This window comes from Aquarana catesbeiana, linkage group LG05 (assembly GCF_042186555.1).
Source record: "Aquarana catesbeiana isolate 2022-GZ linkage group LG05, ASM4218655v1, whole genome shotgun sequence".
Taxonomy (NCBI): Eukaryota; Metazoa; Chordata; class Amphibia; order Anura; family Ranidae; genus Aquarana; species Aquarana catesbeiana.
The window spans coordinates 203,322,274-203,342,590 of NC_133328.1; the positions used below are offsets into that span (position 1 = coordinate 203,322,274).

Sequence of the window (20,317 nt, forward strand, 5' to 3'; positions counted from 1 at the left end):
CTTCTTATTGGAAACAGAGGACGCCCCAGAGAGCTGAAGCACATGTCAGTCACCTGCTGCTACACCACTCCCCTGCCCCAGATTAAAAACAAACAGCCCTAGCTCACAGCTATGCCTGCCTAAATTTACCTGCACTGGCAGTAAAAACTCAAACACTACTCTAGCACCTACCTAAGGTAGTGGGTGCAACAATAGGATAAAAAATTTAAAAATTTAAAGCGCCCCGTCCTGCCAAGCTCACATGCAGAAGCAAATACTTACTTAAGTTGCGCCCACATATGAAAACAGTGTTCAAACCACACATGTGACGTATCACCACGATCGTTAGAGCAACAGCAATTATTCTAGTACTAGACCTCCTCTGTAACTCAAAACTGGTAACCTGTAGACATTTTTAAATGTCGCCTATGGAGATTTTTAAGAGTAAAAGTTTGTTGCAATTCCACGAGCGGGCACAATTTTAAAGCATGACATGTTGGGTATTAATTTACTCATAATAAGTAACATTAGGTGGGTATTACTGGGGTAGGTGGGACATTTACAAGCACACTGTCACTTTGTCCTGCATGAACAAGATGACAGTGTCTCTTTGATGTAATTGTCTTTTAAAAATTGTATATTTATTATTAGGCAGCTTGCAAGATTGTGAACAGTATATAGGTGTCATGTGGGTGCAGCTGTTAAAATACAATGGCCAGGAAGGAAGATTCCTCCATTAACCTTGTTTCTGCATGGCCAGCTTAGAAGATTTCCCCATATGACTGCCAATTTGGTATGCAGCTACACCTGTGTATGGTATTATCGGAGCCTGCAAAAATCACTATGTAGCCAGACAGTGCTGGGTCCCTAGTACTTCTGAATTCCAAAGTGGTTACATGGTCCTCTATGGCTACAGTTATACTTTTACTGTCACAGTTAATTATGAAAAAATCTATTTAAAGTGGTCTTAAACCAGTACATATGCCCAGTGAAGTGACCAGCGTTAGGTGATACAAAGAGATTAAACAAATCCTCCTACATAAGTTATACCTGTTTATCTGCAGCAATGTGTTCTGTATTCTTGTTTAAAAAATAAAAAACAAAGAGGAAAGGATTTCCCTTTAGTGCTATCAGCGGGGGGCAGGTATCTAAAATCTTTACATATCCAACAGCTCTGAGCCCTGATTGGAGGGAAGGGGCACACCCTCCTTTACACAGTACAACTGTGATTAAAAAAGGGGAAGGCTTAGGTCCAGGGTCCTTCTTGGCCGCATCTTCCTAGCTGACTGGGTTTGGTCTGTATGTGGAATCGGGACTGCTGCTAAAAACAGTGGGACTTTCAAAGACATCCAAGTCATGGACAATGCCATAATGGACTCTCGCCTCAGAGATATGCCTAGGCAGCCACACCACAATAGTTAGGATTAGGGGAAAGACGTTCATATTGAACTGTTATGCCACACTTGTCCAGTAAAATTACATTAACCGTTATGAGCCTGGTCTGAAGTAATTCAATGGGTTGCATGTTGGTTCTGGCACATCAATAGAACCAGGCTCTGTAAAGCACAGTGGAGTATGAAGTAACAGCACTACAAAGGGTTACCTTGACAAGACAAGAAGAGGAGTGTAGTTGCTAAGAGTAACCAAGTACAAGTTCGGGACACAAAGCAACCAGTCTTTAAGCGTGGTACCTGGTAAAGGTGACAGGTCTTCCATTAGCAAAGGGGTCATTGTCTGGCTTCCTCCCTAGTGGTCAGTATCCAATAGCAATCAGAACCCACATTATGGAGATCATGGCCTGGTCACGGGAGTATGGAAGTGAAGGAGTTATCAAGTGCACACATGAGGTCTGCACTAGGTGCACAGTGGGACCCCATTCTGTTACTGAAAGTGAGGTAACAGGTATGGTGGACTGGTGGAGTGGGCACATGCTCAGCACTTCCCTCTGAATGCAACATACAAGTTAGAGTGTGTAGAAACTCTGTATGTTATTTTACTGCACACAGTGAAGGCTCATCTCTAAGTAGGGGAACTGCCTTAACATTAGATTTTTCACGAGTGCAGTCTCTGCCTGGTCCTAGGCATTGATGAGCACGCTCCATGCGAAAGGTACTCCCACATGCAGGGCGAAGATGACCCCACCCACATGTTCTTATATTTTATATAACTATACAATAATTTTGGTCAAGTCTTAAAGAAATACAATATAACTGCTACTAGCTTTCTAATTTAAGAGGTTTCATTGAGCACTGGTGTCTGGTATGAGCTGCTATGTTTTGGCACATGATGATTTATGACACAAATTACACTAAGCAAAATTATAAACGCAACACTTTTGTGTTTGGCCCTATTTATCATGAGCTGAACGCAAAAAACAATGACTTTTTCTACGTGCACAAAAGGCCTATTTCTCTCAAATATTGTTCACAAATCTGTCTAAATCTGTGTTAGTGAGCACTTCTCCTTTGCCGAGATAATCCATCCACCTCACAGGTGTGGCATATCAAGATGCTGATTAGACAGCATGATTATTGCACAGGTGTGCCTTAGGCTGGCCACAATTAAAGGCCATGTTAAAATGTGCAGTTTTATCACACAGCACGATGCCACAGATGTCGCAAGTTTTGAGGGAGTGTGCAATTGGCATGCTGACTACAGGAATGTCCACCAGAGCTGTTCGCCCTGAATAGAATGTTCATTTCTCTATCATAAGCCCTCTCCAAAGGCGTTTCAGAGAATTTGGCAGTACATCCAACTGGTCTCACAACCGCAGATCACGTGTAACCACATCAGCCCAGGACCTCCACATCCAGCATCTTCACCTCCAAGATTGTCTGAGCCCAGCCACCCGGACAGCTGCTGCAACAATCAGTTTGCATAACCAAAGAATTTCTGCACAAACTGTCAGAAACCATCTCAGGGAAGCTCATCTGCATACTCGTCGTCCTCATCGGGGTCTTGACCTGACTGAAGTTTGTGTAACCGACTAGAGTGGGCAAATGCTCACATTTGATGGTGTCTGGCAGAGGTGTTTTCTTCACGGATGAATCCCGGTTTTCACTGTACAGAGCAGATGGCAAACAGCGTCTATGGCATCATGTGGGTGAGCTGTTTGCTGATGTCAAGGTTGCGGATCGAGTGGCCCATGGTGGCGGTAGGGTTATGGTATGGGCAGGTGTATGCTATGGACAACAAACACAGTTGCATTTTATTGATGGCATTTTGAATGCACAGAGATGTCATGATGAGATCCTGAGGCTCATTGTTTTGCCATTCATCCATGACCATCACCTCATGTTGTAGCATGATAATGCATGGCCTCATGTTGCAAGGGTCTGTACACAATTCCTGGAAGCTGAAAACATCCCAGTTCTTGCATGGCCAGCATACTCACCAGACATGTCCCCAATTGAGCATGTTTGGGATGCTCTGGATCGGCGTGTTCCAGTTCCTGCCAATATCCAGCAACTTCGCACAGTCATTGAAGAGGAATGGACCAACATTCCACAGGCCACAATTAAGGATGAGCTCAGGCGTGTTTGCAGCCGCATGTGCAGAGCCTGCCAGGAAGTCGGTACTGCGCTGCGCTAATCACAGGCAGTGAGACATTTTCCTGATCCGCGGCTGCAGAGATCGGGAAATGTCACACTGCCTGAGATTAGCGTAGGGCTGTGCCGACTTCCTGGTGGGCTCTGCACATGCGGCTGCGAATACGCCGGAGCTCATCCTTAGCCACAATCAACAACCTGATCAACTCTATGCGAAGGAGATGTGCTGCACTGCATGAGGCAAATTGTGGTCATACCAGATACTGGTTTTCGGACCCTTCCGACCCCCCCAATACAGTAAGACTGCACATTTTACAGTGGCCTTTTATTGTGGCCAGCCTAAGGCAAACCTGTTCAATAATCATGCTGTCTAATCAGCATCTTGATATGCCTCACCTATGAGGTGGATGGATTATCTCGGCAAAGGAGAAGTGCTCACTAACACAGATTTAGACAGATTTGTGAACACTATTTGAGAGCAATAGGCCTTTTGTGTACATAGAAAAAGTCATAAATCTTTGCGTTCAGGTCATGATAGATAGGAGCAAACACAAAAGTATTGCGTTTATAATTTTGCTCAGTGTACAATAGGAAATGATTGGCCTAAGGCATAGCCAAGTTGTGTGACAATGTACAATTATGCACCAGTTAAACTGGCTTTGAAAGACAAAACTGCATTTTTATTAATCATACAAGTAAAGACAGTTAATTTAAAAATGAACTATGCAACATATTTTAGTATTATGCTAAAAATATTAATATACAAGACATGATAAAATGTTAATATAAAAGTTGGATTTTTGGTTAACTGTTATGCCGTATACACATGGGCGGACTTTTCGACGGGACTGATCTGACAGGATGAATCCGTTGGACAATCCGACCGTGTGTGGGCTTCATCGGACCTGCAACGGACTTTTTCGGTCGAAAATCAGACGGACTTTAGATTTGGAACATGTTTCAAATCTTTCCGATGGACTCAAGTCCGGTCGAAAAATCCGCTCGTCTGTAGGCTAGTCTGACGGACGTAAACGATGCTAGGGCAGCTATTGGCTACTGGCTATCAACTTCCTTATTTTAGTCTGGTCGTATGTCATCACGTACGAATCCGTCGGACTTTGGTGTGATCATGTGTAGGCAAGTCCGTTTGTTCGAAAGTCCGTCGGAAGTCCTTCAAAAGTCCGTCGAAAGTCGGTCGGAAAGACCGTCGGACCTTTGATGCTGAAAAGTCCGCTTGTGTGTACACAGCATAAAACCCTTTACTTTGGGTACATCATGGCACACAGAGCATCTTCAAATTCATAATATTAATAGGGTTATGCTAGCACTTTCATGTGATTGGCAAAAAAGTAAAGGCAGGAAGTCCCTTCTTGGATATAACTCCTCCCCATTGGGCCAGGCTCTGTTTTTTGTAGCAAGGCATTAACCATCAGCAAGATGGGCAGTATCTCGATGTTCCATGATTTGCTCAAAGATAAGGATTTGACAGTAGCCAAAAATCCAACTTTCTTTTATATACATCCCAAGACACAGCATCTTCAAATTTATAGGAACCTCCTAAATCAATGAAATGAGGGGAGGGCACAAAGGAACCAATTTCCAACCACCAACCCCAAAACGGTAAGAACCTCATACAGCTGCTTGTATGACGCGCCAACCAAAAGAAGCATCCTCAGCAGCATGAACATCCACTTGATAAAACTTAGTAAATGTATGAGCCAAAGCCCAGGTAGCAGCTTTAAAAAATCTGAGCTACTACAACCTGAATATGAATAGCCTAGGATGTCCCAACACTTCTAGTAGAATGGGCTTTCAACAGAAAAGGTAGAATCTCACCCTTTAAGATAAAAGCCAGAGAAATACACCTTAGACATAAAAAAAGAGGGGTCTTACCTAACAGGGAGGGGTTAAATCTGGGAGGGGACTTTCTGTATTTGCTTATTTTTGCCAGTGTCAGCATAACCCTGACGTTATGAATTTGAAGATGCTCTGTGTCTTGGGATGTGCAATAAATAGTTGCTTTGATTTTAAGCGAACAGAAGACTTCAGCTATTTTCTATAATTTCACAAAAACACAATATATTTCATTTGTTTCTCTATGCAAGCTATATATTGATTATTCAGGAGTAATTTAAATAAGAAATATCCTTCCAACAGGCATAGAAAAAATGTTTAGCCCTAATATCATTCTAGTTATCAAAATACATTTTCATTTAGTGACAAATTTATTTAACATTGCTGATACTTCTGAATAATGAAAATATTTTTTTCTAAAAAAAAGAAAATGTTGTTGTATGCATTAGGAACTGATTTGTTCTACATTTATCCTTTTATGACAATGAATTAAATCAGACACTTTTTCAAGTGGAGCCAATTTGATTGCTAGTTCTGTATTTGGTTTTAAAATACAACCAAACAACCAAAAGTACATATCTGACACCATTAAAATAAGTTCACTACATCACAACATTTTTTTAAAATAATGTTATTAATCAAAAAAGTAAAATGCTAAAAAGGAGGTGTACTTTTAATGTACACTTTTTGACTTTACACTGGAGCAGTGCGTGCTTACTGTGGATGACCATGGATCAAAGTTTACATTGCCTATGACCATGAATTAAAGTTTATATTTTCTAGCCCAGTTCTTCTGCATTTTCTGCCTGACATGAAAGCTGGCAAATGGGTAAAAAGATTCCATAAAGAATAATGGCTGTACATGAGGTATGTCTAGCTAGAGATATAGAAGGATGTTTATCTCCAAAAACATCGCCTGACACTTGCACCTGAATTTAAAATAGGCTAACAATACCAAAGGAAAATCGCTTTACTTTGGGTAAGTTGGGCAATGTAAATTTTGCTTTATGATTGAGGATATACATTTATACTGTACATATACAAAGTTGCTGTGCCAGGCATAGTGGCAAGAATCCAAGAAGCGTTCTTAATAGTGCCTTGAACCTTTAACAATTTATTTTAGTGTTTGTAAATTCAAGGAAAAGTGCACCACTCTAACCATCCAAGCACTTTCCTCATGTGCTGGAATCAGGTCTGGCTTGGAGTCCGTCACTCCTTCACACATGGCTCAGCATAATCCAAAATAAAGGCTGCACACTTATGTTTTCACAGGCAAAATGTTATCCTTCTGTTTCACCCAATGGGCCTAATAATAGAAGATATTAGAGGAATCAAATCCTTCATGATGTGCTGAAGATTGTTGGCTAATTACCATTTTACCTGTGAAGACATCATCAGTGCAAGGCCTTTCTTTTGGGGTTATACTGAGCCAAATCATTATAACATTTTTTTAAGTGTATGTATAGCCCAAACTGCTTATTTTAGTTCTTTTGGTTCCTTTTTTATATTTGCGCCATTGGGGAAATTTCTGTTTACCTCCTATCCCAGAGATGCAAAAGGAGCTTAGAGCAAATCTCCCAAAGTAGGTAGGAAGTGCCCTTCTATACAGGTGTCTTCAAATGAGACTTCATCCCTGGAAGATATTGTCTTATCTATTTTTTGAACTCTAACATTTTGGATTTCCCTTAATTTTCTATCCTTGTGACAGTGATCACCAGAAAAAATAGAACCTGTGAATCTTATGAATGGGTACACAGACAGCAATAAAGCCTGACATAAGGTCTAATTCCGCCCTCTCTATTAAAAATAAAAATAAAAAATCCAAAACATATTTTATAGAGATACACTTTAAATAAAACTGTAGTGTGACTTGTTTTGTTATGTTATGTTGTTAGTCTCTAGGTATGTGTGCATCTATTTTATTTTTCATATTTAATGTAATTTGAATTTTATGTATTACTTCCTGCAAACCAAAGCAAAATGGGGTTTCCTTTCTAAGTGGCCATTGCAGGGTGGATTGTTGATAGGTGTTCTGACTTTATAAGTGTGTGGCTCACAGTATAATCTGAAAGTACATACCATATGCAATTAAACAGTTTATTTGGGTGTTGTTTGCATGTGATTCTATTTTCATACTTATTTCAGGCAGAAGAGGAATTTCAAAAGGCACAAAAAGTATTTGAAGATTTCAATACAGACTTACAAGAGGAGCTGCCTTCACTATGGTCTAGGTACTGGACAACATTACTGCAATAAACCTACTTGGACAAGGCAATATATCATGCATTATCATGATACAGTATATATGATAACGTTGCTTAATGTGAAAGGAGGTGCAACTTTCAAGCAAAATTCCTGAATTACGCATGATTTTTTTTTTTTTTTTCAAATCGTTGGCTGCTTATAGAATTTAATGAGTAAAGGGTGTAATACTGACAGCGGTGACTTGCCTATGCCAGCAGCCAGTGAGGCATTATTCAATAGGCTAGTACCACAACATGGTGATAAAATTACTAAAGCGCTGAAGTGGAAAAACAAATTATGTGAGAATATATTAAAAGATGCCCAAATAATATAGCTGCAATCAATAAGTGAACTACACAAAAATGCATAAATAAATAAATGATGCACTGATATTAACCAATTAATATAACACTAGGTGCTAGAATCACAAGAAAACGTATGTTACAAAATTAAATCCAAGTGAATACATAAAGTGTATACATAAATAAACCTCTGTGTATAGATATAGTGGATAGATAATAATAGGATATGAAACAGTCCACTATTAAAAGACAAACAGAAATCCTCTTAATATAGAAAACCGATACCTGTTAAACAAACTGATAGTGCATAAATAAACCTCTTGTGCATAAATAAAACTAATTTATGGTTTATAAAATATTGTGAAAAAATTAAATAGTCCACTAATTAAGACACAGGGATAACTCCTCTTCAAATCAAACCGGAGCCTTGTAAAGCAAGCTTGGATGAATTGACAGCGGTTTGAATTATACCGTTCACCTGCCGGTACTGGCTAGTGGAATTCTCAGCTCTCAACGGCCATCCCCAGTATGGAAATAAAATAGGGAAACGAGACCATTGCGCAGGGATTAAACTTAAATGTATACTTAAAATTATAAAGTATCTCACTCACGTATCCCCAAATAAATAGATCGCATAAGAATAAATGGTCAGCTACATTCAGCTCCAAGCTGCAACCTCCTCATTCACCTCCAGTGTACACACTACTGAGAGCATCACAGGCTCCTCCTCCCGATGCGTTGTGTCACCAGACACGTGACTTTTTCAAGGGCGCCCTTCATTATAATATTTATCATTTGTAACTTTATTTTCATTTATTCTTATGCAATCTACTTATTTGGGGATACGTGAGTGAGATACTTTATAATTTTAAGTATACATTTAAGTTTAATCCCTGCGCAATGGTCTCATTTTCCCAATTTTATTTCCATACTGGGGATGGCCGTTGAGAGCTGAGAATTCCACTAGCCAGTACCGGCAGGTGAACGGTATCATTCAAACCTCTGTCAATTCATCCAAGCTTGCTTTACAAGGCTCCAGTTTGATTTGAAGAGGAGTTATCCCTGTGTCTTAATTATTGGACTATTTCATTTTTTTACAATATTTTATAAACCATAAATCAATTTTGTTTATGCACAAGAGGTTTATTTATGCACTATCAGTTTGTTTAACAGGTATCGGTTTTCTATATTAAGAGGATTCCTGTTTGTCTTTTAATAGTGGACTGTTTTATATCCTATTATTATCTATCCACTATATCTATACACAGAGGTTTATTTATGTATACACTTTATGTATTCACTTGGATTTAATTTTGTAACATACGTTTTCTTGTGATTCTAGCACCTAGTGTGATATTAATTGGTTAATATCAGCGCATCATTTATTTATTTATGCATATTAGTACCACAACATGGTAACACAGTAAAAAGAGAAAAGCTGGAGTGAAAAAATGCACTGACAATGGACCATATTTAATGATTTGCTGGTTCATAAATTAACATATGGACATGGTAGCATTAATTGTATTTATAGACTATTTTTGCTAACACATTCACGGTTTTAAAAAATACATTCATTACATATGTTCTTCAGTGAAAAAGGTGACTACTGTAAGGTTCAACCAATTTATACCAGGAAAAATGTTATATTGCCTGCATCTTCTCAGAACAGTTGCTGAGATGAGAGTGAATTATTGCAACTTTTAATGAAAATGTATTAATTATTCATGGGGAGTGTTAAACCTGTGTTCTTATATGGTTAATTTCTTTATGATTCTTTTACTTTTTACACTTTTACACTTTTTACTTTTTACTTTTTATTTCATTCTTTTACTTTTTACACTCTAACAAATACAATGTCCCATTGTGTTGGAGTTCAAAAAAGAGGTACCTCTCCCAAAGCACTGGTATTCAATGCTGATATATTTTAGGTTTTTCTACATCCCTAGTGCCAAGAGGTGTTTCAAATAAGAGAAGCTTGCATGTTACCATCTTGCACCCTATATTTGATCTAATACCAATATTAACCGCCTTAAGACCGCCTGCCATTGTTTGACGGCGGCACAATAGCTCTCCTGAGCAAATCGCCGTAGCTGTACAGCGGCCTGTGCAGGCACAGTTTCGGGCGTGCGCTCACTCCCGCTGTACGCTGTGGGAGCGAGCCCACAAATCAGGAGGACTCAATGTCTTCCGGCGGCCCGCGATTGCCTTGTACACAGGCAGAATGGGAAAATGCCTATTTATGTAAACTCCTCCCCATTGGGCCAGGCTCCGTTTTTTGTAGCAAGGCATGAACCATCAGCAAGATGGGCAGTATCTCGATGTTCCGTGATTTGCTCAAAGATAAGGATTTGACAGTAGCCAAAAATCCAACTTTCTTTTGTATACATCCCAAGACACAGCATCTTCAATTTTATAGGAACCTCCTAAATCAATGAGTCTGGTCATACGTCATCACGTACTAATTCGTCGGACTTTGGTGTGATCATGTGTAGGCAAGTCCGTTTGTTCGAAAGTCCGTCGGAAGTCTGTCAAAAGTCGGTCGAAAGTCGGTCGGAAAGACCGTCGGACCTTTGATGCCGAAAAGTCTGCTTTTGTGTACACGGCATAAAACCCTTTACTTTGGGTACATCATGGCACACAGAGCATCTTCAAATTCATAATATTAATAAGGTTATGCTAGCACTTTCATGTGACTGGCAAAAAAGTAAAGGCAGGAAGTCCCTTCTTGGATATAACTCCTCCACATTGGGCCAGGCTCCGTTTTTTGTAGCAAGGCATGAACCATCAGCAAGATGGGCAGTATCTCGATGTTCCATGATTTGCTCAAAGATAAGGATTTGACAGTAGCCAAAAATCCAACTTTCTTTTTTATACATCCCAAGACACAGCGTCTTCAAATTTATAGGAACCTCCTAAATCAATTCAATGAGGGGAGGGCACAAAGGAACCAATTTCCAACCACCAACCCCAAAACGGTAAGAACCTCATACAGCTGCTTGTAAGACGTGCCAACCAAAAGAAGCGTCCTCAGCAGCATGAACATCCACTTGATAAAACTTAGTAAATGTATGAGCCAAAGCCCAGGTAGCAGCTTTAAAAAATCTGAGCTACTACAGCCTGAAGATGAATAGCCTAGGATGTCCCAACACTTCTAGTAGAATGGGCTTTCAACAGAAAAGGTAGAATCTCACCCTTTAAGATAAAAGCCAGAGAAATACACCTTAGAGATAAAAAAGAGGGGTCTTGCCTAACAGGGAGGGGTTATATCTGGGAGGGGACTTTCTGTATTTGCTTATTTTTTGCCAGTGTCAGCATAACCCTGACGTTATGAATTTGAAGATGCTCTGTGTCTTGGGATGTGCGATAAATAGTTGTTTTGATTTTAAGCGAACAGAAGACTTCAGCTATTTTCTATAATTTCACAAAAACACAATATATTTCATTTGTTTCTCTATGCAAGCTATATATTGATTATTCAGGAGTAATTTAAATAAGAAATATCCTTCCAACAGGCATAGAAAAAATGTTTAGCCCTAATATCATTCTAGTTATCAAAATACATTTTCATTTAGTGACAAATTTACTTAACATTGCTGATACTTCTGAATAATGAAAATATTTTTTTCTAAAAAAAAGAAAATGCTTTATCCTTTTATGACAATGAATTCAATCAGACACTATTTCGAGTGGAGCCAATTTGATTGCTAGTTCTGTATTTGGTTTTAAAATACAACCAAACAACCAAAAGTACATATCTGACACCATTAAAATAAGTTCAGTACATCACAACATTTTTTTAAAATAATGTTATTAATCAAAAAAGTAAAATGCTAAAAAGGAGGTGTACTTTTAATGTACACTTTTTGACTTTACACTGGAGCAGTAAGTGCTTACCGTGGATGACCATGGATCAAAGTTTACATTGCCTATGACCATGAATTAAAGTTTACATTTTTTAGCCTGCCCAGTTCTTCTGCATTTTCTGCCTGACATAAAAAGTAAGTAAGCCGGTAAAAAGATTCCATAAAGAATAATGGCTGTATATGAGATATGTCTAGCTAGAGATATAGAAGGATGTTTATCTCCAAAAACATCGCCTGACACTTGCACCTGAATTTAAAACAGGCTAACAATACCAAAGGAAAATTGCTTTACTTTGGGTAAGTTGGGCAATGTAAATTTTGCTTTATGATTGAGGATATACATTTATACTGTACATACACAAAGTTGCTGTGCCAGGCATAGTGGCAAGAATCCAAGAAGCGTTCTTAATAGTGCCTTGAACCTTTAACAATTTATTTTAGTGCTTGTAGATTCAAGGAAAAGTGCACCACTCTAACCATCCAAGCACTTTCCTCATGTGCTGGAATCAGGTCTGGCTTGGAGTCTGTCACTCCTTCACACATGGCTCAGCATAATCCAAAATAAAGGCTGCACACTTATGATGTTTTCACAGGCTTACTTATACTTACCACCAGTGCGCACTGTGCCCTAAAAGTCTTATGCCCCGTAGAAACGGTCGGACTTTGTTCGGACATTCCGACAACAAAAACCTAGGATTTTTTCCGACGGATGTTGGCTCAAACTTGTCTTGCATACACACGGTCACACAAAGTTGTCGGAAAATCCAATCGTTCCAAACGCGGTGACATAAAACACGTACGTCGGGACTATAAACAGGGCAGTGGCCAATAGCTTTCATCTTTCTATTTATTCTGAGCATGCGTGGCACTTTGTCTGTCGGATTTGTGTACACACGAACGGATTTTGTTGTCGGAAAATTTTATATCCTGCTCTCAAACTTTGTGTGTCAGAAAATCCGATGGAAAATGTGTGATGCAGCCTACACACGGTCGGAATTTCCGACAACAAGGTCCTATCACATCACACATTTTTCCGTCGGAAAATCTGACCGCGTGTATGGGGCATAATGCTGCTTTACCTTGTATACACAAAATTTAAACTTTTCCTACCTGTTCTTGGATACCAATGACTGTGTAAATCAACCAAGGATAAATATTTGTTTCAATAAATATATAAAACGTTAAATGTATTAACTTTTTCACACCCATTCTCAATGTGATCTGGTTAGCATAGGACCCATAAAATCAATTCAAAGGGGAGTGGGTGGGAACCTTCTTGTCTCTTGTGTGTGTATGGGGGGGGGGGAGTGGCACATAAATCTCTTCTTGCTGTCACCCTTTCCTGGGACCCGAGGATGCCAAAGAGCCTTGGTCTATGAGCATTAGGGCCAGTGCTTTGGGAGTGTGCCCCTTTTTTGAGGACCCGTTTTGAAGCATTTGTGATTCTGAAAGGTTGGAGGGCTAATAATCATTATGATAACTGGCTATACTTTAAGGCTCTGTTCACACCTAGGCGTTTTTGGGTGTTTTTCCTGCTGTAAGTCTCAGCTCTAAAAATGCCCAACAAGACAAATCCCATTAATTTCAATGACCCCTGTTCACATCTGAGCATTTTGTCATCTGAAGCAAAATGCCTGAAGCTCTAAAAAGTACAGGAGCTTCTTTTTTTTGGCAGATTACAGGCGTTTTCTGCTTTTTATATTGGTGATCTTTTGACCTGTACAAAATTGCAGCAAAAATCGTGCGAATTAGTGCCTGAAAACAAAACGCCTAGGTGTGAACAGAGCTTTACTGTCCTCTTGCCATTTGTGTATTAAACATGTCTGGTTTCCTGGGCTGGTGTAGTCGTAGGGTGACAGGAACCACTGTTCTGAAAAAATGTAAAACATGGTGTCAGAACAATGGAGAGCTCCTGCCTGATGACTGTTTTTGCATCTTACTGTACACTTGACTTTGACAGCCTTCACCATCTGTCACATTTCTTTGATACACATTTGCCATAGTATAAACATGGCAAATGTGACTTGCAAATTTTTCAGCAAATGTCTGTGAATACTTACATGATGCATGTACTACACAACACCCACCATCTAATGTGCAGGTGATAATTATATCAATATGTCTATTACGCATTCAGTCCTTTTGATGTTTGCTAAAATCAGGTGACTGTTGGATTTAAACTATTGTGTATGTGCATTTTTGCACCACAGTGCATTCATTTTGTGTGGCACCCCAACACACCTGCATTGCAATGCACTAACACACTACAGACTACACACTACTACACACAGTAACTAAAAATAGTGAGTGCACTTTTCTTTGTGCATTCTGGTGCATTAGGCAACCAATTTAAATGAAAATGCATAAATCAATCGCACTACCTCCCATTATGTACCCCTTTCTCATTCACATGGAGGGAGTTGGTATTTGGGTGCCTCCTTATTCCATATTCTGCTAAGCACGCCACTTGCAGATCCCCACAACTACTGGGCCAGGATTGTCAGGAAGAGGATTGTCCTCATCAACATGAGGACAAAGTGCTTTGCCAGGATGGTGCTCCGTGGCAATGTATCCCCCTATGTTGAGGGCATGTGGCATGGAATGGTTCAGGAGGACAAGGCAGCCAGGCAAGCTGCCCAGTCTGTTTTTTAAAACTGTCCCTAGCCCCCCAATTTACATGGCCAGACATTCCTGGAGTACCTTGATAGATTGATACACCAACAGCCATTTATCTCTTTGGGGGTGACATTTTCACTCTGAACCCTTGGGGTCTGCCTTCATCCCTACTGCAAAGATGAACTCTTCCTAACCATACAACCACTAATACACAGAATATATACATTATGAGAAATGTGATCAATATTATATATGATATGACAGTCTCACAAAATATAAAGTAACCTTTTTTCTCTGTTTTATGTTTACTGATAACCAGACGAATTGGTTTCTATGTGAACACATTTAAAAACATATCTGGACTGGAGGCAAAGTTTCATAAGGAAATCACAGGGGTAAGTAGTATTTTGTTGAAAATATCCAAAGATTAAATATATCTGTATAAAGTGTAAATCCTTGTCATAATAATTAAAACCCATCTAATAATTTGATCTGTTATAGTAGCTTGTGAATTGGTTATAGAATACATGAGAAATGAAAGCACAAATATATCAATATGTTGAGGGGGCCTGTGTAGAGATTTTATGCTGGAAAATAAAGTAATCTTGCATTGCATGTTTTTTACTTTTTGGAAATGATAAAAGGGTATTATTGAAAAGGTTTATTTCTTTGAATTTGATGCAAACAGCCAGAGAGCACATTAAAATTGCTCAAAACTACACATTTTTATCAGCCAAACAAATATATAAAAAAATTACAAGCTTTTGAAACACTTAAACAGATAGCAGATAACAAAAGCATTTTATACAAATAAAATGTAAATTGCATAATAAAAGAGGGCGTGTAAATACTTGAACCCCTTCACACCGACCGTACGCAAATATGCGTTCATGGCTTGAAGGGGTTATACCAGGGTAATGCCTGCAGCTGTAACCATCACCCGGGTACTGGTTTTCAAAACCAGCGGTTGGCTTTTTAGTGATAACAACCGATGCGGCTAAAAGACGCTCAGCTATTATCCTAACGGAGTGGGAGGGGAAGTCCCCCCACCTCCCCCGCTGCCTTCCACTGCTGTTCCCGGGCCTCCCGAGCCTGAGCCACCAGCTGGCATGTCCGCCAGCTAGGCTGAGACCCCAAACAAAGCTGGATTCGGCTTTGATTGGGTCTCCGATGTAAAATGGCGCCATTTAAAAAATATTACAGTGTTCAGAATCGCCGATTTTGGCGATCTGAATACTTTTGTGCAAAGGAGGGATTTGGGGTCTTTTAGACCCCAGATCAACCCATGAAGAGTACCTGTCACCACCTATTACTGTCACAAGGGATGTTTACATTCCTTGTGACAGCAATAAAAGTGATCAGATTTTAGATTTTTTTTTAAAGGGACAATGTTAATAAATAAATAAATAAATAAATAAATAAATAAATAAATAAACAAATAAGAAAAAAAAAAGTTTAAAAGTGCCCCTGTCCCTGCGTGCTCGCGCAGCAAAGAAAACGCATACGTAAGTCGCGCCCACAAATGTAAACAGTGTTCAAATCACACATGTGAGTTATCACCGTGAACGTCAGAGTGAAATCAATAATAGTAAAAGACCTCCTCTGTAACTCTAACCTGGTAACAGTTAATTTTCTTTAAAGTGTCGCCTATGGAGATTTTTAAGTACCTCAGTTTGTCACCATTCCATGAGTGTGCACAATTTCAAATCATGACATGTTAGGTATCTATTTACTCGGCATAACATCATCTTTCACATTATACAAAAAAATTGGGCTAACTTTACTGTTTTGTTTTGTTTTTTAATTCATGAAAATGTATTTTTCTCCCAAAAAATTGCATTTGAAAGACCGCTGCGCAAATATCGTGTGACATAAAAAATTTGCAGTGATCGTCTGTTTATTCTCTAGGGTCTCTGCTAAAAATATATATGTAATGTTTGGGGGTTCTAAGTAATTTTCTTGCAAAAAATACGGATTTTAACTTGTAAGCAACAAATGTCAGAAATAGACTTAGGCATGAAAGGGTTAAACTACAAATTTACAAAATGACAGTGCGAAAAGTCTGACCTACAAAGCAGTTCATTTACATAAAGTCATAAATTCTCTCCCCAATGTTAAACCCATTGTCATGCATTAAACATTTTGAGGTTTGTACTCCCCCTCTTGTTCTGTAATGATATGAGCTTTCATCACTTCCATGTGTTTTTATTGTGCCGTGACCCGGTATACAGCATTGTTTTTCTATGGAATGTTATAATGATTTTCTTTAATTTTAAAATGATGATGGTGCAATCTTATGGACGGTCACTTTTGCATTTCTCTATATAGGTCTCTCTGGAAGGGCATATTGTGTACAGTATAATACAGCTTTGTTGCCCTTCTTTGTACTTGCTCCATTTCCAGTACATCCTTCCTGAGGACTGGTGTCCAGAGCTGGACAGCATACTCTAGGTGCAGCCAGACCAGAGTCTTGTAAAGCGGGAGAATTATCGTTTTATCTCTGGAATGAATCCCCTTTTTAATGCATGCCAATATTCTGTTTGCTTTGTTAGCAGCCGCTTGGCATCGCATGCCATTGCTGAGCCTATCATCTACTAGGACCCCCAGGTCCTTTTCCATCCTAGATTTCCCCCCCAGAGGTTCTCCCCCCAGTGTATAGATTGCATTCATATTTTTGCCACCCAAGTGCATTATTTTACATTTTTCTACATTGAACCTCATTTGCCATGTAGTTGCCCACCCCATTAATTTGTTCAGGTCTTTTTGCAAGGTTTCCACATCCTGCGGAGAAGTTATTGCCCTGCTTAGCTTAGTATCGTGTGCAAATACAATGAAGAAAGCCTTAAAAAATGCATTAAAACAGCCTAATCTGCTCAACAACTGGTGTATGGATCAGCACCTTAGAAAAATAGGACTGTTTCTAAACAACTTTCTTTGCAGCTGTATTCATTATAATATTTATCATTTGTAACTTTATTTTCATTTATCCCAAAGCACTCTCTTTAAATTTATAGCATTTAGCTTGGAAACAATTTAATTTCTTCTGCCTTTGTAACTCTGTCTACAAGCATGAAAGTCATTGCAGGACTGTTCAGATTTATTTGTAAACTGCCAAGTTTAACATCTCCAATCCATGTACGTTCTGAAGGTTTATGAAAACAGTGGGAAAAATATTTCTCCCTGGAGAACGATTTGCTCCATTATAAAATAGCTGCCTGTGTTACATGCTTATTTAGGAGCTGGCATTTTGGCATTGCTTTAAAATCTGTTCCTTATTTAAATGCATGCATTAAAGTGAGCAGAAACGCTGCATATTTATTGCTTAACTTAATTCAAGCCTCCCAGTTGTGCCATATGTAAACAGTGCATGTATAAGAAAAATAAATGCCGCATTATTTTTATTGCTTTACTCAGCTGAGCTTTCTAGAAAAAAATGTTGGCTACACATCTTTTGTAGAGAATTATGATGATACAAGGACAAGAAAATAAAAACATGCATGCTGAATGAAAAATGAAAAGACATTAGCAACAGAACTGCTCAAACTACATTTTACTGTAAGGGTTGAAAAAAGACCCTGAGAGTGGGCAAGACCGCATTTCTTTTCTCACTGACTGCGCCAGCAAACAGCGATACCAAAGCACAATCTCCCATGTTTTCGCCTTTTTGTCCTAATCAACATCATCATAAAAACAGGAAAGCAATGCTATACCATTATTTTGGTAGGAAAATCCTTGTAAAGGTAACACAGGATGTAAAATACTTCTAAGGGTGCAATAGATACATAAAAAATGTAAGTATAACTAAAGGCAAAACTATTTTTTAAATTTTTGGATAGAGTGGAGAGGGATTAGAACACTTGTCGGTTTTTACTGCTGTCTGTCTATTAAAGCGGGGGTCCACCTATCTATCGTTTTTTTTTTTTTGAGTTCATTCACAAACTTTTCTTCTCAGCATTACATACTCACATATTGTGTGTAATATGTCCGCCTGTGTCAGATTTCGTCAGAAAGAATAACTTATATTATTCACTGCAGGCGGTTTCCATCTTCATTGTGGGCATTTGAAGCCCACAAGCATTTATTTCCTGGATGTGGTGAATGCTGTGCTCCCAGCATTCACTGCTCGTTCCCGCACATGCTCAGTGGCATCCTGAGACTAGCTCCCAGGAGTCTGGGAGAGGCTAGAAACACGCCTACTCCCACGGGAGGAGAACCAGGAAGTGCAAGAAGAATAGAAAAATAAAAGGTAATTACGGCGATTTAAATTTTTTTAAACGGCATGTCAGCATCTAGGCAAGGAAGAGAATACATACAGATATAGTTCAAAATTTGGGTGGAACCCCGCTTTAAGGAGATCCAACCTCTCTATTTGTCCTGTTTACCATTATCTTTAAAAGTGAAAGTAAAAGAAAACCCCAAATTTTGGGTTGACCCCAGAAAAGTAATAAAGGGGAACTCTTCCAATGGCGAAACTAATTATTTTGACCTGGGGGTCCCCAAGGAATTCCCTTAATTTTCAGGGATTTCCTCTCATTTTCTGTTTGGCTATGGAACAGGAAGTGAAGGTGAATCTCTCCATTGTGACACAGATGGAAACAAAAAATCTGAAAGAGGTTTTAATCCTCCCTTACTCTATCCTAAATTAAAGAAATTAAATAAACTGTATTTAGAGGCAAATATATCCTTATTGTTTTACAATATAAACAAAGAAAAATAAATCAGCGCGAAGTGGTAAATAACGTAATGAAGCAGCTGAACACTAGGGTCAAAATTCAAATCCCTCAATAAAATCAATAAAACAGACAGTGCAGCGCTAAAACCAAAAAACAAATGAACTAAAAATAAAAATAGAATCCACCACAGTGTAAAATCAATAAGTCCATGGGTATAATCCTGATATCATCTTCATATCCGAGCAGAACACTTGCTTAGCAAAGGGGTGATAAACAGAAATCCCACCACCAAGGTGTAAGATGGCCTCTCACCTGATGGCGTGGACCCTTTAACTACAGAGGGTCAAAAAGAGCCTTTTCATAAACCCAAAAGGTAAACAGCATGCAGAGACATCCGTCTGGGGCTCGGCATAAGGTGCTCCGATTTGGCAATATATGAAAAAGAACAGCAGAAAAATAGTGCTCTCCGTATAAAATGACTCTTTATTAATATACAAACTGATCACACTCACATGAAAAGCACTTGACAAGTGCATGTAAACAATCCGAAGCGAAGGAGATCTTCCGGACAATGATGCAGATGCGCATACGTTGTCCTCGTTCTGGACGCGTTGCGTCCCAATGGGCGGGGACTTCATCAGCAGATGAGGACACGACGTGGGCACCCGCGCTATATACTAGGTGAGTAACCATGACAACGTTGAACGCCGCATGATCTACCTCACGCAAACCCGGAAATCAATCCGGATATGACCCCTCGGAGTGAAATGTAAAAACGGAAGCGTCTCTTCCAATGCACCTAAAACACTAAAGGGGAACTCAAATTAAAATACAAAGATGCATCAATCCTAAAAGAATAGTGCATCAAACCTTAAAAGGAAATATGCTAAAACGAAAGCCGGTGAATATTTGGCAATCATTGATGTAAATATAAATAAAATTACTTAAAAAATGTTAATATCTCAAATATAACTAATTAAGATATATGTGGGTCATCCGCGGCCACTGTCACCCTAAATAACAATATCATAACAACAAACATAAAAATTTTTTTTATATAAAACAATTAACGATCGGATATAAAGCAATTGGTATCGAAATCCACGTTTAACCCTTCAGGGCAGAGAACCCTGGTTTCAAAAATCCAATATGATTCTCTTTTACTCAGTTGCCTTATAAAGTTACCACCCCTCCAGTGCCTAGTGACCCTCTCTATACCCCAAAATCTCAAACTT

The 20,317-nt window shown here is 39.0% G+C and overlaps 1 protein-coding gene across 5 annotated transcripts in view; it reads left to right on the forward strand.

Annotated features, from left to right (window-relative positions):
- AMPH (amphiphysin) overlaps nt 1-20,317 on the forward strand; it is a 335,044-nt gene that overhangs the window by 211,147 nt on the left and 103,580 nt on the right. For all 5 annotated transcript variants that reach the window (XM_073630487.1, XM_073630491.1, XM_073630489.1 and 2 more), the window contains exons 7-8: nt 7,527-7,612; nt 14,729-14,804. In XM_073630487.1, coding sequence (XP_073486588.1) covers nt 7,527-7,612; nt 14,729-14,804 — 162 coding nt within the window. The remainder of the gene's footprint in view (nt 1-7,526; nt 7,613-14,728; nt 14,805-20,317) is intronic.